Raw genomic sequence first — 10,524 nt, forward strand, 5'->3', positions numbered from 1 at the left:
TTTCAGAAAGGCGGGGCATAGAGGAGAAACAATAATGTACAGTATGTGGAAAATAATGTGTTTTTTGAACCTTAAACCACATAAACACATTTCATTACACCAAATACACAAAATAATGTTCTTTTTAGCAGCATCATATGACCCCTTTAAGAGGTCTTGGTGATGTTAGTCAAAAAGGAAAGTTTCAGAAGAAGAAGAACGAGATATTAAATTCTGATAAAAGATTAGAAAGACAAACTCACTGAATCATGCACATCAACACCAGGAACATATTTTAAGAAAGTAAACAGGGTCTGACTTCATGGTGACTTGAAGCACTGAATAACAGTTCTGTTGTACAGTGTACATTGTTTTATGCTACAAACACGGAATCTAAAAGGAACAAAACTATAAAAAAAAGGTGGAACTAAACATGAATTAGCTAGTACAGCATAAACTTAATTACATTAAATTTCAATGTGGATTGTGGACAGCAAACATACCGGATTTGCCAAGGTAATGCTAAATAGTACATGATGGTTTACTTCACACTGTCTTGAGGTTCAGTCAGAAATGTATACCTCCTGACATCCACCTCTTGTGCTTGACAGATGAAATCATCGCTCTGAAGTCTCGGTTATGCTCTATAACACAATTCACAGCCCTTCAGTTGATTGTTATCAGACCGTGTTGGATGGAGACACAGACTAGACTGTAGTCCTGTTTAGATGAACATAATTACCGTCAGGAGCAAATGATTCATGGGTAATATCACCCAGGCTTCCACAAGTGAATCCCTTCAGTGTTATGAGGCTGCTCAGTTAAAACTTTCCTGAAAAACTGATTGTTCACAATCTATGATTTCTGTCGTCTCATTGATAGTCTCTACTTTTACAGCAAGTAAAAGGCCTTTTAGTATAATTGTAAAAATGTCCACCTTCGGGTCATTTGTACACTTGTCTTTTTTTTTTTATATATATATATATATATATATATATATATGAAGTAAACATAAGAACAACTTTTTATTTTTATTTTTTATTGTTAGTAATCTTTCAAGACGAACACTTACTGGACAGAAGCAACTTATCTGATTATCCATACATCATTTTTTATAAAAATCATGTTAAAATATGATTAAATATGATCATCAGGCTTTTGAGGAACATTTATTTGTTCATCTCTCAATCATCATTGCATTTATATGATTAAAAAAAACTATAATAGAAACTACAAAGCTTTGATCACACAAGCATTTAAATATCTTAAGACATTATAGTGAGATACTGAGCCATTATAACTGATATTTGAGCCATAAAAGCCTGATGATAGTTAAAAAAAAAAAATTAAAAAAAAAGGTTGAGATTTTTTTAGATTCAGGTTTGATAAACTATATTTTTTATTTGTAAGGATTTACAGGGTTGATTAAACATTAAATTGACAGCTCTAATATCAAGCAATGAATATGTGTGTGTGTGTGTGTGTGTGTGTATGGGTTGGGAAGAGGGAACAAATTAGTATAACATGGCCATGATTTACCTAAAACAAGGGAATAAAATAATGTGGCCACAATTTAATGAATTAGGTTATGGGAATGAATTATAAAAAAAAAAAAAATAATAAATAATAATAATAATAATAATAATAAATCAAGCTACATTTCCAACAGATTAAGCCACCAAAACAAAATTAGGACACAACCCCATTTTTCAAAAACCCCACCATGTGAAAAGCAAGAAAACGACCAGGATACCTCAAATAAGTGTATCAAAAGTTTCAAATGAAACCAAACGTGTAACAAGATCACCAGACAAGTAATTTTCCTGCAGTGGAGAGGCCAAAGAAAAAAAGGGGAAAGAACAGAAAGATCTTGGCTTCTACAGGGCCTAAAGGCAGTGAGGATTCATCTTGTTCTGGTCCAGGGGAAAAGGATTACGTGATCTATTTATAGTGCTCATTCACAAGGACAGAGGCAGATAGTGAGCGAGATAATGACATTACTGCTCCATTTAATCTCCCACAGTCATGTGACCAGCAGTAATGATGGGTATTTTGAATCTTGGCCAGCGACGAGTAAGAATGTTAAGTGTTTTTCAGTGTCGTGGTGCAAGAGTGACATTGTCTTGTCTTTTCTCACCACCGTAAGAGCCAATATTCATGTTTCTTTCACTACAAAAACTCATGTAATTCATTGTGTTTTAAGTCTCTGGTTAAACATCAAGTTAACCATATACCTATATCACATTGTGCTTCTTGCTAAATTTTGTTCTAGCCCCATTCCCATGAAATGCATTTAAAGAGCCCATAAAATCAAAATGTTGTTGCTTTTAACCCATGGTAATCTGAAGTAAACTAAAAATCTATGAGTTAAACTAGAGTATAGATGGCATTCCTCTAGTACTGCTCAGTTGTGTCACTTCTGGGTTCTTCAGGCAGCTGTGAAAGAGCTGATGTGAATTAACATTTTGAAGTTAAGCTGAAAATTATGACAAGTATAATATAAATACAAAGTCAAATGCATGACCAAGACCCAATCTCAGCACCAACACAGCACATCCTAGTTCTTTGTGAAAGGATATGCAAATAAAAATGAGATATTTGTAAAATACATCTTAAAATTCCTTTTTAAGTAGAATTTTTCAGTTGTTCAGTTAAATATTATTACTTACTGTATGCCCTAAAAATGTGTACCTAAGACAGCATATGCCTTTTGTTACTTCTATTTGCCACATTTCTCAGGCTTTAGAAACATGTTAAATGTTAACCAATCTCTACTCTATAACCATCTAGATATATTAAATTAAAACTGGTTACATAAATGGTTACAGAAAGAATGTATGTGTATTTCTTTATTACAACCCATACAGTATGCATTTTTAATAAATACACATTCATATTAAATCTATATTATTGGTCATTTTCAAAATATATTTATATGAACAATAGAAATTACAGATTCCCACTCATGCATTAAGAATTTTTCCCATGACTTAACTATTATCTTCATTATCATGGCCATGCTTTAACTGAATTATAAAGAGGGAACAAATTAGTATAAAATGGCCATGATTTACCTAAAACAAGGGGATAACTTAATCAAACGTGGCCACAATTTAATGAATTATATCAAGACCACGATATCAAGTTGTATTTTTTTTTATGTGCATTTTATGGGTCGCAGACCCAGCGGTTTTATAAAAGTCTCCCTGCGACCGAGGCACAGTTGTGCGAGTCAGAGTGCTAGTAGCTGTACTGGCTGTGGTGCGTCTCACCTGGTTTAAATTTGCAGTGGCTTTGGCCACGCAGCTCTTATGGTGTAACATTAACTCTCCTTCCTGTTCCATATGAAAATTTAAGCGTGATCCCAGAGGAGCAGTAAAAGGTTGCACGCTGGCCAAACTGAGCTGCTGGTCGCGCACACTCGTGGTAGATCATTTAGACCAAACCACAGTCAGCCGGCATCATCAGGAGCGCCAATGGACTCAGCTCTTTGGTAACTAAATTTGAGACCAATAGGAAAAACGATAGGCACTGTTTATTATCTTGCCACAGTTTTAAACAAATGGGACGTTTTTGGTTGGAGAATCAAAAATGGCTGTGCAAACTATGATTCAGACTGTATTTTTTGAAGTACGGCTGGAGGATGAGTCAAGCGTGACTGGTTTGCTTCACGAGGGACATGTGTGTCTTGCATTACTGCTGTTATTTAATGGACAGGTTGAACTCTGAGGTTGCTCGATTCTGGGCAGATGTGGAGTGGATCCAGCTTTCGCACGTTTTCACGGCTTCTGCTTTTTTACAATGGCAATCATTGCCGATGATGTGAAGTAGAGATACGAGATGCTGCCATTGCATCATAGGGCTGCACAATTAACAATCAAGATTACGATTATGGCTGCCACAAGAAATTATTATTGAACCAATTGTATTACATTTTTTTAAATGTCAGCAAATAACAAAAACAAATGTTAATGTATATGCGCAAATTATTTCCATATCATGTGACGGAAAATATACTGAAACAATAATTAAATATAAATGTCTGTCATTTAGAAGGGGCGGAAACTATTAGCTATTAAACGATTAATGGCATATAAATTTATATTAAATTTAAAATTTAAATTACATTTAAATGAAATGTATGAATGTTTAATTTATGGTATATAACACATAATAAACACAATCAAGTCAAGGTGCATTAAAGCACATTTTTAAGTATATTCTCCAAATTTTCCAGAATATGCATAATAAATCGCAATTGGGGATGCTAACAACTTGATAATAATAAACTTGAAAATACCAACTCAACTTTCTTCATTTAAAGAGTGCATTTCCTCAGTCTTGCACATTCTGTGTCTGAGAGCATGCATGCGTGGCTTCCGCAACATATATATTATTGTCATTATGGCTCATTTTTAGTCATGATCAATTATTAAATTATATAATAGATGCAATTAAATTTTTGATATTATTGGATCAATGCATGTTTATTTATATGCTTTTATATCAACTAATGGCCACCTTACCTTCTATCTGTATTGGCTTCAGTTATGTTACTATGACTGATGTCAGTTTTAAGATTAGTTGGCCTGTGCAGTTTGACTGTGAATTTAATTAATTTATTAGTTAGGTCACAAAGTGAACAACAATGCTTAAACATCAGAAATAATGCATTTTATTAACATGATGAAAACTTACACTGTCATTTTGAGAGGATGATTAAACGTTCATGAAGAGGTTTGTTTTGCAAATGGTAAAGATGCAAAAAAATCACTGAGGAATAAGAAGATGGCGTTGCCTTTCCTCTATGGGTTAAAAACAATAAACGCTTGCCATCTTCATAAGCATCTTCATTATTAGTAGACAGAAATGAATGTCTTTTCAATAAAGAGTATGCAGATATCTCCCACACACAGTGAATATGATTATTCTCAGCTAGAAATGCGTTCCCCTCTTTTTCAATGGCAGGAGTCACTCCAGACGGGCAGTCTCACCTCCTGGCCTTCTTCTCTTTCATGAGTTTTTTGCTCTCCTCTCGTCTCCTCTTGTTGACGGGGTTGCGTGGATCATAGATCTCAAACGTGTCTTCGTCCTGCATATTGGCATCTTTTACCTTTCTGGTTTGTTCATCAAAGTGCAGAACATGGGCCATCCTAAATCACAAGGGGAAACAAAGTTCAGTTCAAAAGAACAGCAAAGCGCAGCTCATGGGCCACTAAATCATCAAAATCAGTGTTACAAGTGCTGGGAATCTCCCGGTGGAACAGATCAGATCAAACTTCCAACTTGGATGAGTCCGCAAACAATCTGTTTCAAAGCATCTTTAAAGAAATAACTCATACAAAAAATGAAAAAATCTGTCATTTACTCCCACTGTGAGTGGTGTCTAAACTAAACTAAAAAATAAAATATAAAACATTAATAAAAAAGTTAATAATATTTTAAGATAAATTAAATAGTATAAATTATAATAATTTATTAGCAGTAGTAGTAGTAGTATTGTTGTTGATATACTTATTTTTATTATAGTTTGTACGATAACAATTATTATTATTATTATTATTAATGGGTTTGGAATGACATGAGGGTGAGTAAATGGTGACAGAATTTTAAATTCTGGGTTAACTATCCCTTTAACTTTAATATAGCATTGGCGGAACATCTTTTGTCACAATCGGATCCACGCATGAAATTACTAAAATGTGAACTTTTCTTGACAGGTGACTGTGATTGAGCTGACCAATGACTGATTGATTGGTTTGGCAAAAAATTGCACAGACATCTTTCAACAAATTAACTGACTGAATATCTCATTACATAATTTGAGACAAACCTATTCAGCACAGCAGCAAACCAGTTAGACTGGTACTTGCAATTTTTGTATGCATGCGACTAGGGTCTGATCTTCAGCTTCAGCCTGTACAGCGATGCCCCATGTAGATGGTCTCAATAATACAGTACAGATGCTCATCTACATTGCATTTCTTCAGTAATGCTCTTTCTCTCTCTCCTCAAGGCAGGGCTGGAGGTGATTGGCAGGCAGAATCACAATCCACTGAGCATTCCTGAGTGCCAGCATCAGAAAGAATAGCTCACAGCTGGCTAAAGTCGCATCCTAAGGACTCCTGAAGACTGCAGCCCAATCCAAGACAGAGTTAACACAACGCCAACAGGACACAGAACTTCAGTTCTGTCATATCTCAGTAGTTCTACTAACGGCTTCTATGATTTCAGAAGTCCACACTAAGATATTTAAAGAGAAATTACTCCAATGTTGTTCCAAACCCATCAATTTTTTTCTTTGTATTCACAATCACAGTCCCCATTAACTTTCACCATACAGACAAAGACAGTTGAATCATTCTTCAAAATATCTTCTTTTGTGTTCCACAGAAGAAAGTCGGTCATACAAGTTTGGAATGATGTGAGTAAATGATGAATGGATTTTCATTCTGTTTGAGGTCATATTTAGGGCATTGTTTTTGAAGGACGACTAAGATGTGTGCATATCCACACATCTCACCTCTGCTCTGCTGACCTACATTTCATACTGAGATGATGGCTACAGAAAAACTGTCTGAATCAAGACATGGAGAGAACCTCAAAGAAACGTCAGGAAGGGTGAAACAGGTCATTGTTATACATCACGGACACGGCCGGATGGCTCTCTGGGGTCTCATCTAAACCAAAGAAAGATGCTAAAGGAACTGACATTCCACACCTGTTGGAGCTATTCTGGTGAAGGTCAGAATTTCTGGAACGACTCTATCCTTCACAAATCCAAATCTGCAGTGCAAAGCCCAGGGCTGGTTTGAAAGAACAAGACGTGACGGGACGCTTCAATAATTCAACGACTCCCAGCTGTCATTCAATACGGTGCAAGTTTTGGTGGTTTCACAGAAGTGTGTCAGGAAGTAACTGTAGGAGCTGAAGACAGATTTTTAAATTGAGCCCGTTGTCCGAGTCAAGATGAATGCATGAAGGAACCGAGAATGGAAGCGGCCTGCTCTCTAAAATTATGAGCCCTCTCATTGGTAAGTAATCCGCCACGCTGCTATTTTTGAGCCATCGCAGAACCCCTGGATTCAGCCAAATAGACACATAAAGAGTCTGTGAGTGCATGCGAGCCCATTTTTAAGTGTTCGGCCGAGTGTGTGCATGCTTGTGTCTATCTGAAGTCCGTAGGAGATGTGACAGCTCATCTAGAATGTCATGGCTATACTCTGGCAGACCCGCAGGACTCCCGTCGCGTAAGGCAGCCGGCTCTGATAATTTGTCTAGCAGTCTCGGTGATGACAGCCCGCCGGAGTCCTCGCCTAGAGTTATGGCTTGCGCAAAAATCCCACCGTTTGATTGGGGCTCTTATCAGGGAGGGGCTCCCGCCATGATGCCGAGGCCCACGGAAGCCTCTTCCTGAATTTATTTTTCTTTCGCTTTTGCAAAAGAGGGGGAAGCGGGAGCGGAGGCCTGGGCTCCTGGGCGAAAAGGGGTTTTTGTAGAGGCAGACACAGGTGGAATAGTTTACAATCTGGCCCAGACTTGACTTCCAGTGTCTGACCTGTTGTAACCCATGTTCCGTTTGTGGGGTGCAACAGGCGTTCAGAAAGTGGTACAGACTTCCCACTGCTGTTTTTCTAGCACTGGGGGCCTCCCGTCTCTCCTCCTCTTCGGAGTCAGGCCTAAAATGCCCCAGCATCGTGGGGGTCCTTAGACAGTAATGACAGTCCATCCTGAAAATTGAGGAAACACGTAGGAACCCGGGTTCATCTCAGAGGCCGTACTTACAAACGCATGCATCTTCATCACATATGCTAGGAAGATTATGGAGAAAACAGAATCAAACTGAAACATTTCTAATTGATATTCTATTTATGTACTTAAGCGCACAATCAGGGCCATAACTTTGTGCCACACATACAGCATTAAGATTGATGCTCCCTGGAGCCTGATTCATTTTGCAGCATCATAAATGTTATCCTGGCCAAAGAACTCAGCTGTCAATAACACCCTCGGCCCGACATGGAAACGGTCCCATCAGATCAGGACCAAAAAAAAATAAATCTAGAGGATGCCAAAAAGAAAATCTAAGCTGTGTTTAGTCTTCATATTTAACAGAGTGCAAAAATAAAACCGAACAGACTTAATATTTGCACAGTGAGTGGTGTATGTGATTTAGTGATCTAGTACCGCTGTGACATGGTAATTATTTCATTTCTGTCTTCATAATCTCGTAGTACGCTGTTGGATTGGAATGTCTCCAGTGACATACAGACAGATGAGGCAGTTGTTACAGCTCACGACATACAACAATGTCTGACACAATGCCTAGTAGTGAGTGATATTGTGAAAACAATCAGTAGGGAAGAGTGGGGTAAGATGTGCCGCTTTTTACTAATACCTGATTGTATTTAAGGATTTCTGTCATCAACTGAAATTACAAGTGTTGATAACTGAGCCATAAAATAAAAATATGACTTCTCAATAAAAAAAAATAAATAAAATAAAAATATGAACATTTATATGAAAAACAGCAATAACAGCAATAAAACAATCCCAAAAAAGTACTTTTTTCTGCACATTATTTGCATTTTCATAAACTATCCAGAAAAAAAGGTTTAATAAAAAAAACAAAAAATAATAATTAGAATGTTTTTCGTAGTCACTGGCACAGGTACCATTTAGGAAAAATGTTTTAGTAATTAATGGATAAAAATATAGCCAAACAAATTACACGATTTAAGCACTGAACATTCACACGTCATATATATATTTTTGGCCCAGGAAATGTTTGCAATGACAAAATTAATTTTAGCTGTCATGTCACAGGCAGCTGGATGTGATGGGATCTTACTAAATATATAGTTGCATGTAAAAAATTGTTTAATGAATATTACATAGTTTAATGAATTAAGGGGTGCGACACACTAGCTTGGTCTAGCTAGATCCTGTTGACCATCACAACTTGACAGACCAAAACCTGGTCTTCAAAGTGAAGCCAGTTGACCAGCTCGCTAGTTATGCTGATTAAAAAGCCTGGTATGGACACCAGCATGCCTATATCCAAAACATATGCTGGTGTTATGGAAAATTCCAACAATGGTTTATCACCGGGCGCTGGTTCTGCTGGCACTCGTAATGAGCGTCTGTTAAAAAGACAGCACGCGTCTGACTGCAGGTTGACGTGCCATGTCTGGCGTTCGGTGGGTGTGACACGTTCCATCTGGGCACTCCGTCTGCTGAAGCAGTTATTTACTCAGTTAAGTCAGCTGAGAAAACTACTTCTCCACAAGTGGCTATTGCAGCGCAGCAAAAACAAACACTGCATACTGTTCTAATGGTGTCAGCGCGCTGCAGAGCCAAACGCATTACTTGGCTGGAGAGCGAGGTGGCTCAGGCACACTTAAGGCAAGCAGCTGTATGAAAGTTTCGCTATGTTAGTCCAAATAAATAGCTCTGCTACCTTAATGCGAAACAGTAGCTGTGCATTGGGACAACCAATGAGGCACGGGTTTTTGAGAATGCATTTGATCACAGACAACTGCAAGTCCATTAGTGCATTAAACCTCTGTAGGAATGGAGAAGCGAGAAAAAGCAACTCACCAGCCCTTATCGTCATCCTCGCCAAGTTCCTCGACGGCTTCCTCTGGAACACTAGGAGTCTCCGAAATCGCAGATGATAGTTTGGATTTGAAGTGTTCCAAAAGGGCGAGTGTCTGTAAAGGCAAGAGAAAGTGTGTTATTTTGACTTTGGGTGTTTTTGAATTTAAAAAAGGCTCTACGCTTATTCAAAGGGACAGTTCATGTAGAAAATCCTGTCATCACCCTCATTTGATTCCAAACCTGTATGACTTCCATTCTTCTATTCAACAGAAAGGTCGAGTGACCGACATAAATCTTTTTTGTGATGATGTAAGTTTGACTAGTGTGCAGGATTTATATTTTTCTAGTTTATATTGGACTTTTGTCCTACGCACCTATGTATGATTAATGTGTGAGGCACTATATTTTGTATTGGGTTCTGTGGAAGGAAAATCAGTTTTCCAAGCACTGAAAGTCAATGGGGTCCAGTGTTGTTTGGGACTCCATTGACTTTCACTGTAAGGACAAAAACAGCTGAAACAGTCTGTCATTCACTGAAAATGTTGGCATGCCCTCCAGCACATTCAAGTAGTGACATTTGGTTTATTCTTGAGTCAAATCTTTGCTATGAATAATTCAATTGACTTTACTACAGATAATTGACTAACAGCCTGCGGACAGACTCTGGAAAGGAATAGTAGAATACAGTATGGTGGATGCTTTTAGAAAAGGGAATGGTTTAAATCTGTAATTTCAGTATTTACAATACCCAATATAACCTAATACAAAGTCTTGTGCTTTATGTTTTGTTAAAGGGGTCCTATTATGCTTTTACACTTTTTTAATTTTAGTCAGTGTGTAGTGTGTATGTTTGGGCATTAAAAAGATCTAGAAAGTTACAAATCTCAAAGTCCACTCCAAAGGGAGATATTTAGTTTTTTAAAAATCCCTTTTCAAGAACTACAA

The 10,524-nt window shown here is 37.4% G+C and overlaps 1 protein-coding gene across 1 annotated transcript in view; it reads right to left on the reverse strand.

The window, feature by feature from the left end:
- Positions 1–4,669: 4,669 nt before the first annotated feature.
- Positions 4,670–10,524, reverse strand: part of LOC107685102 (peptidyl-prolyl cis-trans isomerase CWC27 homolog) — a 57,550-nt gene continuing 51,695 nt past the window's right edge. The window contains exons 9-10 of the mRNA XM_016481589.1: positions 9,580–9,692; positions 4,670–5,132 (exon numbers count right to left, since the gene is read on the reverse strand). Of these exons, the coding sequence (XP_016337075.1) occupies positions 4,970–5,132; positions 9,580–9,692 (276 nt within the window). The 3' untranslated portion in view covers positions 4,670–4,969. The remainder of the gene's footprint in view (positions 5,133–9,579; positions 9,693–10,524) is intronic.

Source organism: Sinocyclocheilus anshuiensis, unplaced genomic scaffold, assembly GCF_001515605.1.
Source record: "Sinocyclocheilus anshuiensis isolate Anshui unplaced genomic scaffold, SAMN03320099.WGS_v1.1 scaffold914, whole genome shotgun sequence".
NCBI classification, from domain to species: Eukaryota; Metazoa; Chordata; class Actinopteri; order Cypriniformes; family Cyprinidae; genus Sinocyclocheilus; species Sinocyclocheilus anshuiensis.